General features: G+C 38.5%; 1 protein-coding gene across 1 annotated transcript in view; it reads right to left on the bottom strand.

Annotated features, from left to right (window-relative positions):
- PHLPP1 (PH domain and leucine rich repeat protein phosphatase 1) overlaps positions 1-21,513 on the bottom strand; it is a 256,881-nt gene that overhangs the window by 129,066 nt on the left and 106,302 nt on the right. The window contains exons 2-3 of the mRNA XM_002828274.5: positions 14,201-14,397; positions 5,565-5,690 (exon numbers count right to left, since the gene is read on the bottom strand). Of these exons, the coding sequence (XP_002828320.4) occupies positions 5,565-5,690; positions 14,201-14,397 (323 nt within the window). The remainder of the gene's footprint in view (positions 1-5,564; positions 5,691-14,200; positions 14,398-21,513) is intronic.

Genomic DNA, 21,513 nt, shown 5'->3' with positions numbered 1-21,513 from the left:
TTACTACACAATTATCTCTACTTCAGAATATTTGACATTTTCTGTAATAAAGAGTAAGAAAAAAAAGGGACACAACACTAAGTCACTGACGTGAATCCACTTTTAATCTTCCATGGAATAAAGAAAAATACTTTATTTTTATTTTATTTTATTTATTTATTTATTTATTTTTGAGATGAAATCTTGCTCTGTCGCCCAGGCTGGAGCACAGTGGCGCAATCTCGGCTCACTGCAATCTTCGCCTCCTGGGTTCAACAGCGATTCTCCTACCTCAGCTTCCTGAGTAGCTGGGATTACAGGCACCCGCCATCATGCCCAGCTAATTTTTGTATTTTTTGTACAGACCATGTTGGCCAGGCTGGTCTTGAACTCCTAACCTCAAGTGATCCGCCCGCCTCAGCCTCCCACAGTGTTGGGATTACAGGTGTGAGCCACCGCGCTCGGCCAAGAAACAGACTTTAAAGTAGAATAATGTGGTGTTACAGAAGTCACTAAACTTTTAAATTAAAACTAAGACATGCTACAGATTCACATGAAAGCCTAACTTTGAAAAGAATTCACAGGATCAATCAACATATCCACAATGAATGCACTTTAAAAAGTGGACCATCAAGATGGATATCCAGGTCAGCATTTCCATCAAGTTACTCATATATCTGATAGGAGCTCTTCTCCACGTTCTTGTATTCCCTCAGCTTAGCCGTAGCCTTTTCACATCACTGCCCCTCTAACCACTTTGAAAACATGCTGGATACATGCACCTATGTTGAACAAACAGAGCCATTTTTTACACTGTATATAACAGGAGGTTTACTCAATTTTTACAGCATGCTGTGCATTAATATTTTAGGAATTAATTTACAACCAATATTGTAATCCTCCCAAAACAGCTCTCCCACAGTGTCTACCACTAATACACATCCAAAATAAAAACTCTAAAGAGACTGCCTTGGGTATTATTTTGGCAAGCAATATTAAGTGCTAAAGTTTAAAAATAATAAGTATATAAAAGCCTATCGTGGTAGAACACATCTGATTAATAAACTATAAATTTTCCCAAAATCAAATGAAACAAATTAGAACAAAAAATAACACTTCTCTTGTAGCTGAAAATCCAGAAAAATAAACTGAAAATAAAGAACTTTCCTTTTAAATTACTTCCTTAATTCATTTTAATTTAAAAATAATGAAAATTTGTTTCTTTTTTGCCCTCCTACTCTAGGGTGGGGACAGTTACTAACAATCAGAAACTTTTGTTTCTGTTGTTGGTTTGTTTTTCTTTTAGGTCCTTATCAAAATGAATCCTTATCTAAACATCAAGATGTAAAGACTATCCATTCTGAGAATGTTTTGTTTCTCAATATGAAGAAAAGAAACTAAACATTTCCATAGTAACAGTGAGTGTTATATATCATTCCTAATACCTACCTAGGAAGAAGAGCAGATGACAATTGAAGGGGGAAACTGGAAGCTGAAGGAGCTTATAACAATCAGCCTTATCCATGTCAAATTCCCTGTAGGCATATATTCCCAAATGGAGTGAGATTCTAGTCTACTCTCCCTAGATGCTAGGTTAAAAAGGAAAAGACATTATCGAAAGATTATCCTCAACACATAATGCTTAAAGAAGGGTGTGGCCATGTTTTATATAGGATTCAAACCCAAACAGGGAGTTCCTTCACCCATTTCTTTTATAATATCCAACCTCTTTTAATCAGTCCTTTACAATTCATTTGTCCTTAATTCACTAACTGTAACTGCTAAACATTTTTGAAATATATATCTGGTTTTTAAAACTGGAGAAGGAAAAAGTACTGTATTGAAAATCTGCATTTACTAGGCCAGGCACGGTGGCTCACACCTGTAATCCCAGCACTTTGGGAGGCCAAGGCAGGAGTTCAAGACCAGCCTGGCCAACATGGTGAAACCCCGTTTCTACTAAAAATACAAAAAAATTAGCCCGGCATGGTGGCGCACGCCTGTAATCCCAGCTACTCAGGAGGCTGAGGTGGGAGAATTGCTTGAACCCGGGAGGTGGAGGTTACAGTGAGCCGAAATCACACTACTGCACTCCAGGCTCAACGACAGAGTGAGAAAAAAAAAAAAAAAAGTCTGCATTTACTAAAATGTATCACCCTCTGTTCCCCACCCCAACTTCTCAGGAGGAAATCATTTCCCCAATGTCTGCCATCCTTTCCCCAAAAGGCTGCCATGGTTGTTAAGAGCAGCAAAAGGTAACTTGTTCAGACAAACTAAGACCTGTGTCTTTATCTGCTGAAAATACACATACAAATAGATAATACTTTAAAATATTATTTGACCCATCAAGGATGACCGTCATAAAATTATTTTATTGAGTTAGTTCTACTCACTTACTATGTGCCAGTATAAATCTATTATATGCATATCTCATATAAGCCCTAAAAGGTAAGTACTAGTATTATTATTATTCCCCTTATTAGATGAAAAAGTTTAAAATTTGGAACTTAGATATAGCCACATGGCCAGGAAATGGTGGAATCCATGCCTGCCTTACTTTGAAACTCAAACTCTTGACCCCAACACTACACAGCTTCTCTAATCAAAGCCTTTCTAAAAGGAAAGAAGGTCTTATTCTAATTAGTTGTAGTCAATACCAGTAATCTAAGATAATCAAATCAAAGTCCCTCTGCCCTCTTGGAAATACTCAGCTCCACTTATTGTAAGTATAAAATGTATGCTATATATGTATATGTGTGTGAATTATTGTCTACATACAACTGCAGGGCATTTCAGCGCTTTTGAGGAATACCTCATCAGTATTCCTCACAACTGTCAAGGTCATGAAAAACACAGAAAAGTAGGCCAGGTGCAGTGGCTCACGCCTGTAATCCCAGCACTTTGGTAGGCCGAAGCAGGCGGATCATGAGGTCAGGAGTTGGACACTAGCCTTGCCAACATAGTGAAACTCCGTGTCTACTAAAAACACAAAAAATTAGCCGGGTATGGTGGCACATGCCTGTAGTCAAAGCTACTCGGTAGGCTGAGACGGGAGAATTGGTTGAACCCAGGAGGCATAGGTTGCAGTGAGCCAAGACCGTGCCATTACACTCCAGCCTGGGCGACAGAGCGAGAGTCCATCTCAAAAAAAAAAAAAAAAAAAAGAGAGAGAAAAACAAAATAGTGAAAAACTGTCACACACTAGAGGAGACAAAAGAGACATGACAATCAAATGCAATGTGGTACCTTGAATTAGATCTTGAAACAGAAAAAAGGCAATGGAAAAACTAGTGAAATCCAAATAAAGGCCAGGCGCAGTGGCTCACACCTATAGTCCCAGCACTTTGAAAGGTCAAGGCGGGCGGATCACTTGAGGTCAGGAGTTCAAAACCAACCTGGCCAACATAGTGAAACCCCACCTCTACTAAAAATACAAAAATTAGCCAGGCATGGGCACATGCCTGTAATCCCAGCTACTCAGGAGACTGAGGTAGGAGAATTGCTTGAACCCATGAGGCGGAGGTTGTAGTGACCCAAGATTGTGCCACTGCACTCCAGCCTGGACAAATAGAGCAAGGCTCTGTCTCAAACAAAAACAAAAACAAAAAAATAAATTCCACAGGTTAGTTCAGAGTTATGTACTAATGATGGTTTCTTATACTTGAGAGATATATTGTGGTAATACATCTGGTAAACTGAGTGAGGGGGTTGGGAAACTATGTTTGAGAACTCTCTGTACTATCTTTGCAACTTCTCTGTAATTATAAAAATATTCCAAAATAAAGAAAAAGTTAATAATTTAAAAGTTAATTTAAAATATCAACATCTCTATACAGAAAGAAATGTGCTCCACTTTGATCCTAGTTAGGCATTTTATTCTGAATAATGCAGAGTGTAGGCAATTGACTCACTGCTTTCAACCCATAAAACCACTTTGATATAAATGCACACAAAAGCACAATAAAAATGATAAATTATAAATATAAAAGCCCAATGTTATTTAATATCTCCTCATCTCCTCACATTTGTAAACATATAAATAATTTTAAAACCAGACAAGTATACTTCTAATATCACATTAATTCTACATGTGAGTCTGAAGGACAAGGGTTCTCTTCCCTACTTTTTCCTGCAGGAGTGCTGCCTTACACATTTAGAACCTCCATTTGTCTATTAAGTTGAGAGAATTTTCTAAGCCCTATCAACTGAAACTCTCTACCCATTGCTTCTTCTCTAAAAGGAAGAGAAACCAGTTCTCCTAAATGATATCTCATCATCAGGCAATGGTTTTTACCTGGTAATTCAAATGCGGCCAGTATTTCAAAATGATTTTCTAGATACTGTTCTCAAATTTTCTCTTAACTGTTTTCCAAAGTTATTCCCTTACTCATTCACTTGACAAATAATTACATCACACAGCAATCTGAATCACACTGAACTTGGATAACAAGTTAAATTATCAATTCAAAAATATGAAAGTATATTCCATTGTAATGCTCCTGGCACCCTAGAGAGATTTCATCATTTCAAAAACAACACCCAAACCAAGGCACTAAGGACTGCAAACCACCCCATTATTTTACACATAATTCTCTAAATGAGATATAAAAACATTCTTACACAGGTTCCCTGAAATATCAGCATTTATTTGTGTTATTTATAATGTTATTCTGGTTTACATTAAACACAAAAGTACTATATATTATATATATTATAAAATATATATATAATTATATATTACTATATATATATATATATATATATTTTTTTTTTTAAGTCAGAGTCTCACTCTGTCACCAAGGCTGTAGTGTAATGGTGCAATCTCGGCTCATTGCAACCTCCACCTTCCCAGTTCAAGCATTTTTGTGCCTCAGCCTCCCGAGTATCTGGGACTACAGGTGCACACCATCATGCCTGGCTAATTTTCTTGTATTTTTAGTAGAGATGGGGTTTCACCATTTTGGCCAGGCTGGTCTCGAACTCCTGAACTCAAGTGACCTGCCTGTCTCAGCCTTCCAAAGTGCTGGGATTACAGGAGTGAGCCAGCGTGCCTGGCCAAAAGTACTATATATTATTTCATGGGACATGGTGATCTTATTAAATCAGAGGAATATAAAATGGCCAAAATAAGATAAAAAATTAAATCACTGAAAAGGCAGAATAAAGGTGAAGGAGAGATGGTATAATATTAGACTATTTATATGAAAAAACAGTCAGAGAAAGAAGGGAAATTTGTAACAATTCTCTGGGTATTTTGTGGTTTTATAGTTGTCTTACCCTGGGCCAGTCCCTCAAATATTCTCAATCTCATGTTTTTTATCTACAGCATTAAGATAGTAATGCCTGTTTACAGACCAATTTGTTTTTAAGTATAAACAAAACTGGGCAAGTAAAAAACAATTTTTAAAAAGCCACTTTTCAAGCAAAATTAGTTTTTAAAAAACTACAAATTGCTAATCACTGGCAGTATCTGGGGGGGAAAAAAGTGTGTGTAACTAACCATATTTTAGACCCAGCTAAAGCAGAAAGGAACTTTGTAGCCAGCTAGAAGCTGAGTCGATTCCTGGTTTAAGTGCTTTGCTTACCTTGGAGACTTGACGCAGCCACCTTAAGTATTCTGTGAAAGTATCAAAGCAAATGTAGTAAGTCTGGCTTTGGGGTCCAGAGGAGCTAAATGCTAAACAGTGTTGGTGCTTTTTCACTTCTTCTACCTATAAAAGCAAACAGAGAGAAGCAGAAACAAGTCAGACAGCAGAACCACTGATGTATTTCACTAACTATGCCTCTGATCAAGAAGCCTGCATGGATTTGCATCTTTCCCTATATATGTTACTCATTACTGAGAACTAAGTTCCTGCATATGATCACCCAATTTGAATTACAAAGAAACCAAAAAAGGGGAGTTTTATCTTTACTATATTTCCCCACCACAGTGAAATTCTCCTCTTTCTGTTTAAAATTAGTCCAGACTCCCTTTCTTATTCTTCTAACCTCACAATAGGGTGCTGGGGTTCTTACTTCCTCTTAGAATTTTTACTTAAGATTTTACTTAGGAATTTTTACTTAAGAAGTCTTCAAGCATGTTAAATAAGTATTGAAAACATTAATGTTAAGCTGAAATTAACCTGTAATAAAACCCTACCATGAGAACTTTCAAGTCCTAATGATGCAGTGAAATAGTCAAATCAAATTTCCACTCCTTGTAAGTTCTTCACAAGGGGAAAAATACACACCAAAAGTAACATTATACAAATTTCTATGTTTGGAAACTTAATAACAAACTTCTAAACAACTCACAGGTGAAAGGAGAAATTACAACCAAAATTTTAAAACGCTTAGAACTAAACAATTATAGAAAAACTACATATCAAAATCTATATGTTGCAATAAAAGGAGATATATAAAGGGAAATTTATATATATATATATTTTTCAATTGAACTCGTGTATCTTTTGATACTTATACTGGAAAAGAAGGTAGAACATTAATTTGATTGGCATGCACCTTAAGAACTTGGAAGGAAGCCTGGGCGTGGTGGCTCACGCCTGTAATCCCACCACTTTGGAAGGCCGAGGCAGGTGGATCACCTGAGCTCAGGAGTTCGAGACCAGCCTGGCCAATATGGTAAAACCCCTCTCTACTAAAAATACAAAAAAAAACCTTACAGCTGGAAGTGGTGGTGGGCGCCTGTAGTCCCAGCTACTGGGGAGCCTGAGGCGGGAGGATTGCTTAAACCCAGGAGGCAGAGGTTGCAGTGAGCTAAGATCCAGGCTGGGCGACAGAGCAAGACTCTGTCTCCAAAAAAGAACTTGGAAGGAAAAAAAAATCAAACCTCCAACTGAATAAATCCAAAATTGAAAGAAGGCTATGATAAGAAGTAGCAATTGGTGAAATGAAAACCAAATATGTAAGAGAAAACATTAACAAAGCAAAATACTGATTCTTCGAGAAAACTAGTACAATTGATAAATCCTCTGGCAAGAAAAACTGATACATCCTCTGGCAAGAAAAAGAGAGCAGACACTTATAAATAATATTAACAACGAAAAGGGAGACACAGCTACAGATTCGCCAGAGATTAAAAAGAGAATATCATGAACAATTTTGTGACAAATTCTTAGAAAAAATATGTTTTACCAATAGTACTAAATAAACAAAAATTAAGAGCCTAAATAATCCTATCAGCCAGGTGCAGGCTCACACTTGTAATCCCAGCACTTTGGGAGACTAAGAGGGACAGATCGCTTGAGCCAGGAGTTGGAGATCAACCTGTGCAACATGGCAAAACCTTATCTCTACAAAAAACAAAACAAAACAAAAAACCAGAAAAACAAAAGTTAGCTGGGTGTGGCAGTGCACACCTTGTAGTCCTACAGCTACTCAGAAGTCTAAAGTGGGGAAATCGCCCAAGCCTGGGGAGGTCGAGGCTATAGTGTGGAGTAACTACACCACTGCACTCCAGCCTGGACAATGGAGTAAAATCCAGTGTTAACAAAACAAAACAAAAATTGAATAGTCCTATAACTTTTTTTTTGAGACGGAATTTCACTCCTTGCCCAGGCTGGAGTGCAGTGGTGCAATCTTAGCTCACTGCAAACTCCGCCTTCCAGGTTCAAGCGATTCTCCTACCTCAACCTCCTGAGTAGCTGGGATTACAGCCTTGGCCTCCCAAAGTGCTGGGATTATAGGCATGAGCCACGCCTGGCCCCTATATAACCATTTAAAATATAGAAGGTTTTTTATTTTAATGTCTCAAAAAAATATCAGGCCCATATAGCTTTACAGGTAAGTTTTACCGAAGTTTCAAAAAACAGATCAATCCAAACTCATCCAGCAAAGAAAAATGAAGGAAAACACCCCAACCCATTCTATGAGGGTAGTATAACCAAGACCCACATAAGAACAGTAACAGGAAACTTACAGGTAACCACAGTCATAAAGATTTACCTTGAACAAAATGTTGCATCAAAATCCAGTAATTTGTTTATTTTTATTTATTTATTTATTTATTTTTAGATGGAGTCTCACTCTGTTGCCCAGGCTGCACTGCAGTGGCGTGATCTCAGCTCACTGCAACCTCTGCCTCCCAGGTTCAAGCGATTCTCCTGCCTCAGCCTCCCAAGTAGCTGGGATTACAGGCGCCTGCCACTGCACCAGCAATTTTTGTATTTTTAGTAGAGACAGGGTTTCACCATCTTGGCCAGGCTGGTCTTGAACTCCTGACCTCGTGATCCACCCGCCTCAGCCTCTCAAGTGCTGGGATTACAGGCATGAGCCACCGTTCCCAGCCTTTTAATTAATTAATTAATTTATTTATTTTAGAAAACCCAGTCATTTAAAAATATATATGTATCAAGAACAAGGCCGGGCACAGTGGCTCACCCTTATAATCCCAATACTTTGGAAGGCTGAGGCACGTGAATCATTTGAGGTCAGGAGTTTGAGACCAGCCTGGCCAACATTGTGAAACCCCACTTCTACTAAAAATACAAAAATTAGTTGGGCATGGTGGTGCATGCCTGTAATCCCAGGTACTCAGGAGGCTGAGGCAGGAGAATCACTTGAACCCAGGAGATGGAGGATGCAGTGAGCTGATACTGTGCCAGTGTGCTCCAGCCTGGGCAACACAGCAAGACTCTGTCTCCAAAAAAAAAAGAACCAGTTGAATTTACCTCAGATAAAGAAAGACAGTTTAACGTAATTAGAATTATAAAACCATTAACCACATTAACGGATTAAAGACACCCATACTATTATCCCCACAGTTGCAGAAAAAGCTGTTAGTAACTTCATTCAGGCTGAATTGAAGGATAAAAATTCTCAGCAAACTCAGAAAATAAAAACTCACTTAAACTGACCAACGGTATTTATCAAACATCTAAAGCAAACTTCAATGTTAATGGTGAGATATCATTCTCAAGATCATTGATAAGGAGCCAGGTGCAGTGGCTCACGCCTGTAATCCCAGCACTTTGGGAGGCTGAGGCAGGGGGGTCGCCTGAGGTCAGGAGTTTGAGACCAGCCTGGCCAACATGATGAAACCCAGTCTCTACTGAAAATACAAATATTAGCTGGGTGTGGTGGCATGTGCCTGTAGTCCCAGCTACTCAGGAGGCTTAGGCAGGAGAACAGCTTGAACCTGGGAGGCAGAGGTTGCAGTGAACCGAGAATGCACCACTGCACTCCAGCCTGGGTGACGGAGAAAGACTCTGTCTCAAAAAAAAAAAAAGAAAAAAAAGGATCATTGATAAGTATCTACTGTTTCTATTCAACACTGTACTAGATCTTCCTGCCCGTAACAGTAAGACAAAGAAAAGGAAGAAAAAAACTTGTCATCATTTGAATATTATATGATTAGCTATACAGTAAACAAAAAAACCTATAGGCATCATATTAGAATAAACCAGAACATTTAGCAAGATGATAAATCAATACTCAAGATCAATACTCAAAAATCAACTGTGTTTCTATAAACCAAACAGAAAATACGATTTTTTAAAAAATGCTGTGTAAACAAATTGACAGATATCAAGCAAAAGGTTTCTTAGGGATGGAGAGGAGTGGGAGACAGTGGGAGGAAAGGAAAATAAAAGGGTGGGAGGAAAGGAGAACAAAGGGACACGAGGAAACTTCTGGGAATAATGAACATGGTCACTATCTTGGTTGCCGTGATGGTTTAATGGGGGTATACAGCTATCAAATTGTGTTAACTGGAGTGTACAGTTATCAAACTGAAATGTGCAGTTTATTGTTGTCAATTATACATCAGTAAAGTGTTGGTGAAGATGTGGAGAAACAACACTTGTACACTGATGTGAATGCAAAATGGTACATCGACCCTGAAAAACAACTCAGTATCATCTTGCGAAAGTAAATGTGTGTATGTCCCAGAGCCCAGTAACTGAGCTCCAAAGTGTATACCCAATAGTAGTATTTCTCAAGGAGGTCATTACAGGAATTGTGGATTGAATAGTTCTTCATTGTCCCCTATGCAGAACTCTCTAATACTTTGCATGATATTTTAAACTCACTGCCTCTGCCTTTAAATGCCAAGAGTGTCCCCTGCAGCAAAGATAATGTTATTCACCAATCACTCTATCTACTCCACATTTCTCAGACCCTTTGCAATTAAGGTGGAGTGATGTGACTAGTTCTGGCCAATGAGCCACAGAGAGAAGTGGCATGTGTCACTTCTGCATCCAAACATACAAGGCCCATGAATGATGCTCCAGTTACCTCTTCCCTTGCCAAAGCAACAAAGGGAAGTATAAAAGAGCCAAGACTTCATCAGGCTGGGTCCCTGAACAACTGTGTGACAAAAGAAACACCCACCTCCCAACCCCACTGACCCACAACAGACATACAATGTGAGAAATAACTGTTATGACAAGTCACTAAGATTGGGGGGAAAAGAGGGGTGTTACCATGGCATTACTTAAGTTTATATTAACTGATATGTTCCCTGTTCAATCATCTGACCATCAAAAGATTCCTACATATAACCAAATGTCCCTCCAGCATAGTAACTCCACCTGCAAACTACTGTCTTAGAAAAGGTACTTGCATACCAGGAGGCATATCAACATGAGACTATAGCAGCAGCACTGTTTATAACAACAACAAACTGAAAGCAACCCAAATGTCCATCAGCAGGAAAATTACTTAAGGAATTACGAAAATTGTGGAATGTTTAGAGTAAACATTACAAAGAAATGAAAACCACATAAGTAACATGTAATCTTATTATGAAACATTGTATTAGGTGACTAAATTCAATTGCAGAAGACCACAGCAATTTATCACTTTTATACACATCAAAAACAAGCAAAATATAGATACATGGTAAAAATTATTTCAAAAAAGGAAAAAAAGAGGAATACATATTCTAGGACAGTGAATCCTTCTAGAGCTAGGAGAGGCAATGAGATATATGTAAAGAGAATACAGGTAGAAGAAACACTGGTATTGATATCCCCACAGTTCCTAAATTCAGTAGTGGTTGACAATTCTTCAATTTATTATACTTCATAATTTAACAAATTTTAATTAAAATACAATATTATCTGGCCAGGCGTGGTGGCTCTCGCCTGTAATCCCAGCACTTTGGGAGGCCGAGGCGGGCGGATCACTTGAGATCAGGAGTTCAAGACCAGCCTGGCCAACACGGTGAAACCCCGTCTCTACTAAAAGTACAAAAATTGGCCGCGCATGGTGGTGCGCACCTGCAGTCCCAGCTACTCAGGAGGCTTAGGCAGGAGAATCGCTTGAACCCGGGAGGCAGAGATTGCAGTGACCCAAGATCGCACCACTGCACTCCAGCCTGGATGACAAAGCAAGACTGTCTTTTAAAAAAAATAATAATAATACATTATTTAAAAATCTATGTTAAATTCTATAGGACAACTTAAATACAACATTAAAACCGCATAATATAAATGTATCTATTAAATACTCTTTCAATAACTAAATTTTGAGAGTTTTATTTAACAGCAAAGCCATATATGTAAAGTAATGACCATGCTCATGTGGTATGAAACCACAGCATTTATAACTAGGTTATGACCAATCTATCTCACACCTTATTTCTAAATCTATAGCTCTTCTATATCTAAATTAAAAAGAATAAATAAAACTCCTTTCATTTACACTCTGTTTTTTCTTTCACAACAGAACAGGATAAAAAAACAACAATAACAGATAAAAATTAATGAAAGCTCAAATTGTAAGAAATCAATTATTTTTCCCTAACTCAGTCAACAGATATTAAAGACTCAATTTTTCAATGTAGTCAATTATTTTTTAAAGGCATAGTGTAAAACAGGTTTTACAAGTTTTGCTTGTGAAAAGAGGAAGCTATTAACTTTCAATTCACCCAGTGGTAGAAGTCCATCCAGTAACAGACCTGGGAAACAGGACAAGTCTCTAGTACTGAATGAAAATGCTAATTATAACCGGATCTGCTGACCTTATCTGAACATTCCATGTGCTTTCCTGCCTCTGCCTCTATGAGCATAATAATCTTTCTGACCATCTCCTTCACATGTCAAAAGACTTTTCATCCTTCAAATTCCATCATAATTGCTACCTCTTTCATTACAAAATTCCCTCTTACCCGACAAAATGTTATCTCTCCTTCCATTAATTCCCCACAGTACTTTCCTGCACCTTTCTTACAACAGATATCATTCTGCCTGCTTCATCTTCTGATACAAAATTATAAGCTCTTCAAAGGCAGGCAGGGTTATTTAGCTATGTTGGTATTTCTGGGGTGCCAAGCACAGTGCCTTCCCCAAAGAGGATACTGAATAAATAGTTAGATTAGATTTGCCTATGCAAACACCCAGCATCACAAAGAGAGAGACTGTTGACCTAACAAAGCATCAAACATTAAATATGCATTTTTAATAACCTATGGTGGTAATACAGATGAGTATTTTTTCAGTAATCCATCCATCCACAGGGCAAAATCTTAGTATATCAGTCACTAACTCTTCAATGCTCTGACGAAAGTTAAGCAGCATTGGTTTCAAAATGAACAACTAAAATCGATCTAAATGCATCTTGCACAGCCTGACCAAAACCTATTTTTGAAAATGATCAAGTATTAGCCTTCTTGAAACTAGAATAGAGAGGAAAAAACTAACATAGGCTATTTATTCATAAGGAAAGACTACAAGAATGTGCTTGCTACACAGCAGTGAACAACAAAACCATTTATTACCATACACATGTGGTCTTACTTCCTTCACTTATAACCCTTGAAACAGATCAGTTATTTAGACAACCAATTAACAAATGGTTTACTTAGGCCAGGCACAGTGGCTCACGCCTGTAATCTCAGCACTCTGGGAGGCCAAAGTGGGTGAATCATGAGGTCAGGAGATCAAGACCATCCTGGCTAACACGGTGAAACCCTGTCTCTACTAAAAATACAAAAAATTAGCTGGATATGGTGTCATGCGCCTGTAGTCCCAGCTACTTGGGAGGCTGAGGCAGGAGAATCACTTGAACCCGGGAGGCAGAGGTTGCAGTGAGCTGGGATCGCGTCACCACACTCCAGCCTGGGAAACAGAGCAAGACTCCATCTCAAAAAACAAAAAGAAAAAGAAAAAGAAAATATTCGCTTATGGGCCCCCAATGTCCAATGACCCATTTTCTCATCCAAATCCTAATTTCCATTTATTAACATATCATTTAAAAATCAAGAAATACTGACATATAACTATGGTGATGCTACCCTTACCAATGCTTGGGACTTTATAAATAACTCTGACAAAGAAAATAATGTAACATTTTCCCAAGTAATCTGGTTCTATTTTATAAACAATAGCAATAAAATAGTTAACATGCCCAATGCAAAGAAACCAGTAATGTCAAAAATACATCAGTTGCATCACATTTTCTCCAAAATGAGAAACATTTAAGATTCAAAATTTATAACTAGGCACTTAATAAACTAAAAATGCTAACCCCATTGATCACTAAACACAGATAGGGGAAAATGTGGTCAAAGACTTAAGCACTACAGACTCAAACCCTCGGCATGTGTCAATGTTTCTAAATTCACGAAATTAAGGATCAGTATACTCTACTAGAAAATGTACGCTTAAGATATCAACTCATAAGTAACGAATTTATCATCTAAACTCTGACATATGACAATAAAATTCTACCTATTTTCTGTCCAGTAGGTAAAATGCATATAACTAATGAAGCAATAATCATCAAGGCTTCACATAAGCCAATGGCACTGTTTTTTCCCCACAGCTCCACCAACCAACAACACCCACAACAGGAACTGAATAAGACCTCAGATGAGTAAAAAATCATCTACCCCATATCACGGAAATGGCTCAAAGTAAGGTCCTTACTGATGTTGGGAAACCTGTTAGTATTTTGCTTGTTTTAAACTTACTTTTCGGCCTGGCGTGGTGGCTCACACCTGTAATCCCAGCACTTTGGGAGGCTGAGGTGGGCAGATCACCTGAGGTCGGGAGTTTGAGACCAGCCTGGCCAACATGGTGAAACCCCATCTCTACTAAAAATACAAAAATTAGCCAGGTGTGGTGGTGCACACCTGTAATCCTGGCTGAGGCAGGAGAATCACTTGAACTCAGGAGGCAGAGGTTGCAGTGAGCTGAGACCACACCACTACACTTGAGCCTGGGTGACAGAGCAAGACTCTGACTCAATAAACAAACAAACAAAAAAACAAACTTACTTTTCCACCAATTAGTGGCAGAACATGCATCTTTCCGGTCAAGCTGTCTTTCACAGATGATACTATCAGGCAGGTCCCACATAGGATGACTTGGCGTCTTGTCCATCGGTTCACTGGCAACTGCATCTTGCCTTTACGGACATTATACATTCCTGAGAGCTGAATCCGTTCAGAGCTACCCGTGCTGTGAGGTTTTCCTGAAATAAACAGAAGCAAACATGTTATTCTTTTAAAACGGACCCTTTTCCTACTCATCTACATAGCAGATATATGAATTGGACAACAAGGGAATAATTCAAGGGAAAATTATAAATTCAATCTAATTTATAATTGAGATGATAACTGTCATAATGGAATTATGGTAAGAACTACATCTCCACGTGTACACTTAACATTAAGTGAAGAGCCTTTTCCATAAAATCGTAGGAAAACACCATTTTAACTCTTTGTTTTAACTGGAGTTTTCTTTTCTTTTTTTTTTTGAGATGGAGTTTTGCTCTGTCACCCAGGCTGGAGTACAGTGGCGCAATCTCGACTCATTGTAACCTCCGCCTCCCAGGTTCAAGCAATTTTCCTGCCTCAGCTTCCCATGTAGCTGGGACTACAGGTGCCGGCCACCAAACATGACTAAATTTTTTGTATTTTTAGTAGAGACGGGGTTTCACCATGTTGGTCAGGCTGGTCTCAAACTCCCGACCTCAGGCGATCTGCCCGCCTCAGCCTCCCAAAGCGCTGGGATTACAGGTGTGAGCCGCCGTGCCCGGGTTGGAGTTTTATTTTCTTGCCTATCTTTCACAATTTAATTTTACATTTGAAAAGACTTCATGATGTTTATGAATGGTTAGAATTATTTAAATATACTAAGAAGAAAGTATTATAGCCTGAGATAGGAAAATAACATCCAATATCTTACATTTAATAAAACTAATCAGTTTAATAAAATTAACCGTGGATATTTTTCCTCCTACAGATATTCAATGTATATTTACTGTAAAGGAAACATTAAAAAAATATTTTTCTTAAAAAAACACTATTATTTCCTATTAGAAATACTATCCCAGCAATCTATGAAGAATGGGTCCTACAATGCTTATGACTCATGGTAAGGAGCACAGAGACAGAGAAATAAGCAATGAGGCTGAAAGGCAGAAAGAGATCTGAGAAAGGTCTGAAGAGTCTTTACTTCCCAAATGGAAAGAAATTTGGCAGAATTAGTTAGGCAAGTCCTATCAACTTAATGGGAGAACTACTGTGATTGACACGAACATAGTGACAGTCATATAAGCAACCAGAAAAGTATTTCCCCATTTCTAGATACTGAACAGATAATTTCAGAGTACCAAAGCCTCTGCCCGGAGATAAGTTAATAAGAGATATGTACTATAGTAGGACCCCAGTCAGGAATAACATATTTATTTAGAAGTCGGACTAGTTGCCAAGGGCTAGCAAAAGAAATAGGTTCAAGATAAATTATATTCTTATTAATATTAAAAATCAATATAAATACCAAGTGGTTTTGATACATGTCTAAAACCTATTAGACAGGGAACAGGAAGAACAACAGCTCTAAAAGTAAATAACAAGAAACTCCAAATAAGCCACAGGTTTGAATTTCACTTCTTCTTTCTCCCATATCAAAATGTTTTATAAAATAAACACTTCACACTACAAAATTTTGCTGAGGCTGGGCCAGGATGAAGTATAACAGTAATTCAGCTACTTGAACCAGGTGCCCAGCAAACAGCTATGCTGTTAGCGCTCTCACTGGAAAGGTACCGTATTGTTTGTCTACCACATGTTAGTTTTCCCACAAATGAGTAGGAAGCCCAGATTATTTAAAACATGTGAGATGTGACAGGCCAAGGGCTGCCAATGATGGATCAGACACAGTGATTCACATGTCCCATTCTGCACAAGTTCATTTATACCTAGAGAGGAAGATGCCGGGGTTTCCAGTCTAAGAGCTCCTTACTATATGACAGACTCTCTTCCTGTGGGGAAGAAGTAAGAGAGAAGAAAAGACAAGAATAATAAAAATGAAAAGCAAGTGAAGGACTAAAAACAATGGACAATAGGCAACTGGGTTTCCAAACTCCAATTTCCTTGACGTAATAAACTAATGCTAAACAGGGATCTGACACACACACACACACACACACACACACACACACACACACACACACACACACACACACACACACACACACACACACACACACACACACACACACACACACACACACACACACACACACACACACACACACACACACACACACACACACGTAAGCATTTTATTCAGTCCATCAGAGAGTGGCTTCAAGAATACTTGTTAACCTGTCACATTTATGCAGTTCTATGAAGAACCAGAGACTGGAAGAAAAGGGAACAGGGATACATAAGGGCTGGCCCTTCAATTCTCCAACTCCATATACATCCTACAGAAAGCCCCAGAGCAAATCACCAGACAGACTGGACAAAGGCCAGAAGGAATCTTTAACAGAAGAGTATGGATACATCAGTAGATACTGGCTCTTTCTTCCCTAGTCAGAAAAATTCCCAAGAGTTCTGAATTGTCCTGGAGCCCAACAGTCAGATCAGCCTGTCCTTGGAAAACCCTAAAGATCCCAGTATGAATCAAATCCCTCTGGTCTTGCTCTGAATGAATTTCAATATCCCTATTGTCTGTCCTCTCCCTGGGTGTCCCAGATCAGACACATCCTTAGGACGTGGCTGTGTACTATGTGGGCCCTGAGGAATATGGAGATGAATGAGGTAATATATACCTAGACAATCACCCAGGTGCACCCTCCTTTTTATCAGACTTCCTTGTTCTATGACATAAGGAATATTTTTGCTCTTCCTGCCAATTCTCAAAACTCTCAACTCAGAGGAATTCCAGTTGCCCTATTCTCTAATAAACACTGACAATACCAAAGTAACTCATGTCTGCCAGTTTAAAGCTGGGTCAGTTGTAACTTTTACTTTAGAAATGTTACTCTAATTCCCTACAGGCTTAAGGCATTTTTACATGATCCAGGAGGAAAAATAGACAGCAAAAGCAAACATTTCAAGCTGAGACAGAAACATGACAACAGAGAGTGATCTGAAAACATATTCATAAACTTTCTCTTTTACTTATGCACTTGGCGCATAGTAGGTAAGGTGATCTATACTAGCCTATTTAAAAACCAGGCATGGGCCCACTTGTAGAAAATCACAGCACAATGCTAAAGAATCAAACTAGAGCCTCTGGATTATTTTATTTTATTTTTATTTATTTTTTATTTTATTTTATTTTTGAGACAGGGTCTCACTCTGTCACCCAGGCTGGAGTGCAGTGGCATGATCTCGGCTCACTGATACCTCCGCCTCCCAGGTTCAATTGATTCTTCTGCCTCAGCCTCCCGAGTACCTCGGACTACAGACATGCGCCACCATACCCGGCTAATTTTTGTATTTTTAATAGAGACAGGGTTTCCCCATATTGCCGGGCTGGTCTCAAACTCCTGACCTCGTGATCCACGCACCTCGGCCTCCCAAAGTGCTGGGATTACAGGCATGAACCACCGCGTCCGGACGGCCTCTGGATCTTGATTACATACTCAAGGCTCCTCTCCCACACCAAAATGACAGTTCTTATTTCACACAGTAAAACTTTTTTTAAAGAGGGGGCAAAAAAGAGCATGAAATGTCCGTTATAAGCCACTATGCTAGATGCTAGAGTTATCAATAAAATGTTCTCTGCGCCAAATTGCTTAAAGCAAAATCTATAAAAATGTAGTCCAAAAACCATATAAAGCAAAACTTCTAAAAATGTAGTCCAAGGACCATTTATATTAGTATCACTTAGATTTCTGTCTACTACCATAGCCCTAGATTTGAAACACTGGTAGCCAAGGCCTGAGACCTGCATTTCAGCAACCACAAATTGATTTTTATATTTTGTGACCATAAGTCTAAAATAATAAAATAAGTCATTCCCCAAGGTCAGCTTATTTTCTAACAAATATATTCTTCACATTCATGAATTCAGGATTTTAATTGTCATCTCCGTAAGTAAGCTAGTTCAACCTTTTCATGTCATATAAAGCTACCTTAAAAATATGATGAAAGCAATGGACCTCCAGAAAAAAAAAAAAAATAAATAAATATGCACAGACATCAGATTTGGCAGATAACTGTAGTAGATTTATTTGACCATACCCGTGATAATAAAGGATGGTGAAATCACTCAATAACAAGAGCCTATTCCCATTTCTTTAAATCACATTCCAAACATGAGGAAGTGGTGGTTTAAAATTAATTTCTCCTATAGCCGAATTTACTCTTACAAAATTATTTCTACTTTAATTGGCTTGTTACTTTGACTTTGATCTTTTTTATCTCTTCCTTCACATAGTTTACCTATCTCAGGAGGCCTAGCCTACCTAGCAAACTATTTAGACAGATAATATTTATCTTGATACACATTTTTTCCAATAAAAAAAGCTCACTGAGTATTATAGTGATAGGTCTACTGTAATTGCTATAATTAAAAATGTATCTGGGCCAGGTGCAGTGTCTTATGCCTGTAATCTCAGCACTTTAAAAGGCCAAGGTGGGAAGACTGCTTGAGCTCAGAAGTTCAAGACCAGCCTGAGCAACATACTGAAACCCCGTCTCCATAAAAAAATTAGCTGGGAATGGTGGCAGGCACCTGTACTCCCAGCTAATCAGGAAGTTAAGGTGAGAAGACTGCTTGAGCCCAGGAAGTCAAGGCTGCAGTGCACTATGATTGTGCCATTGCACTCCAGAGCCTGGGAGATGGAATAAGACCTTGTCTTTAAAAAATATATATTATATAAATATATTATATATATAATAAATATAATATATAATAAAATATAAAATATATATTATATTTATATAATATATAATTTGGTTGATATATTTATATATATACATACATTGGTTTTTAAAGTATTTACAATTCTACAACAGAAAGCCAAAACTAACATCTGAACCAAAAAGTAAAACATTATTTGAGAAAGTACATACTGGGCTGGACACAGTGGCTCATGCCTGTAATCCCAGCACTTTGGGAGGCTGAAGTGGGTGGATTACTTGAGGTCAGGAGTTCAAGACCAGCCTGGCCAAGATGGCGAAATCCCACCTCTACTAAAAATGCAAAAATTATCCAGGCGTGGTGGCGGGCGCCTGTAGTCCCAGCTACTCGGGAGACTGAGGGAGGAGAATCACTTGAACCCAGGAGGCAGAGGTTGCATTGAGCTGAGATTGTGCCACTGCACTCCAGCCTAGGTGACAGAGTGAGAGTCTGTCTCAAAAAAAAAGATGAAGTATATATTGGCTCATTTGACCACTGTTTAAAAAAAAGGGAGGGTGGGGGTGGTCCGTTATAAGCAAAACTTTAAGAAAACCGAAGCAACATACTTTGTATGCCTTTGTTGGGGTTGTTTTACATCCTGAATGGTTTAAACATTTATTTTCACAGTAATACCTTGTCATTTTTTTCAGAGCCAAAAAGTCATTGTGAAATATTTTTCTAGTGCCATGAATTGTTTTTGCAAAATGCTGATAGAAACGTCCACCTTTTAAAAATCTTCCACTTTTTTTTTTACAGATTTATTAATGTATAAAAGACATACAGTAAACTACATAAAGTATAAAATAAGATATGATGCATCTACACACATGAAACCATCACCAGAAAATAAGTATACTGATCACTGCCGTTTCCTCATGTCCCATTGCGATTTCTCCCTCCCCCTATACCACCCCAGAGTTCCTCCCACGCTCAGGCAACTGCTGATCTGGTTTCTGTCACTTTCATCCATGTTGTTGCAAGAGTTCATTATTTTTTGTTGCTGAGTAGTATTACATTGTATGAATATACCACAGTTTAACCATTGATCTGCTAATGGACATTTGAATTGTTTAGTCTTTTTTTTTTTTTTTCTATTTTGATGGAGAACACTGGTATACAAGTCTTGGTATAGACAAATGTTTTGATTCCTCTCGGGTAAATACCTAGGATTGGAATGGCTGGTTTGTACCATTTTACACCCCCAGCACCAGTGCAGAGAGTTCCTGATGATCCACATCCCTGTCAACATTTTTTTTTTTTTTTTGAGACAGAGTTTCGCTCTTGTTGCCCAGCTGGAGTGCAATGCCACGATCTCGGCTCACTGCAACCTCCACCTCCCAGGTTCAAGCAATTCTCCTGCCTCAGCCTCCCAAGTAGTTAGGATTACAGGCAACCGCCACCACGTCCGGCTAATTTTTGTATTTTTAGTAGAGATGGGGTTTCACCATGTTGGCCAGGCTGGTCTCTGACTGCCCACCTCAGGTGGTCCACCCACCTTGGCCTCCTGAAGTGCTGGAATTATAGGCATAAGCCACTGCGCCTGGCCCCCAGTCAACACTTCTAGCCATTCTAGTGCATATGTAGTGGTATCTCCCTATGGTTTTAAGTTGCATTCCCCTAATGACTAATCATCTTCTCACAAGTTTGTGATCCACGTATCTTCTTTGCCAAAGTAACTATTCAAATCTTGTGTTCAATTTTAATTGGGTTGAGTCCTTTAGATATTCTTAACATAAATCCTCTGTCAGATATCTATATATATCTACATATATATATCTACATATATCTACATATATATGTAGAGAGAGATATATATATATATGTAAATATATATAGATATATATATTTGAGACAGTCTTGCTGTTGCCCAGGCTGGAGTGCAGTGGCACCATCACAGCTCGCTACAGTCTCAACCTTCTGGGGTCAAATGATCCTCCCTCCTCTGCCTCCTGAATAGCTGGGACTACAGGTGCCCGCCACCATGCCCAGCTAATTTTTTTCTATTTTTTGTAGAGACAGGGTCGCTATGTTGCCCAGGCTGGTCTCGAATTCCTGCACTCAAACAATGCTTCCACCTCGGCCCCCACATGTTGGGATTATAAGCGTGAGTCACTGTGCCCAGACTTCTGTCAGATATATGACTTGCAAATATTTTCTCCCAGTCTGGCTTACTTTTTTATTTTCTTGAGAGTATTTTCAGAAAGCAAAAGTTTCCATTTTAATAAAGCCTAATTATTTGATTAGTCTTTTATAGTTAGTGCTTTTTGTGTTGTACTTAAAAAATCTTTGACAAACTCAAGGCCAGTAAAATTTTCTCCCATGTTTTCTTCTAGAAATTTTATAGTTTTAATTCTTACATTTAAGTCTATGATCAATTTCAAGCAAAAATTTCTATTAACAAAATCAAGAAATAAGGCTGAGATTTGGTCTGGGTCTTCTTTTATGT

This window comes from Pongo abelii, chromosome 17, assembly GCF_028885655.2.
Source record: "Pongo abelii isolate AG06213 chromosome 17, NHGRI_mPonAbe1-v2.0_pri, whole genome shotgun sequence".
Lineage (NCBI taxonomy): Eukaryota > Metazoa > Chordata > Mammalia > Primates > Hominidae > Pongo > Pongo abelii.
Note: the sequence above shows the minus strand (reverse complement) of the source record. Positions and strands in the feature narration are given on the sequence as shown.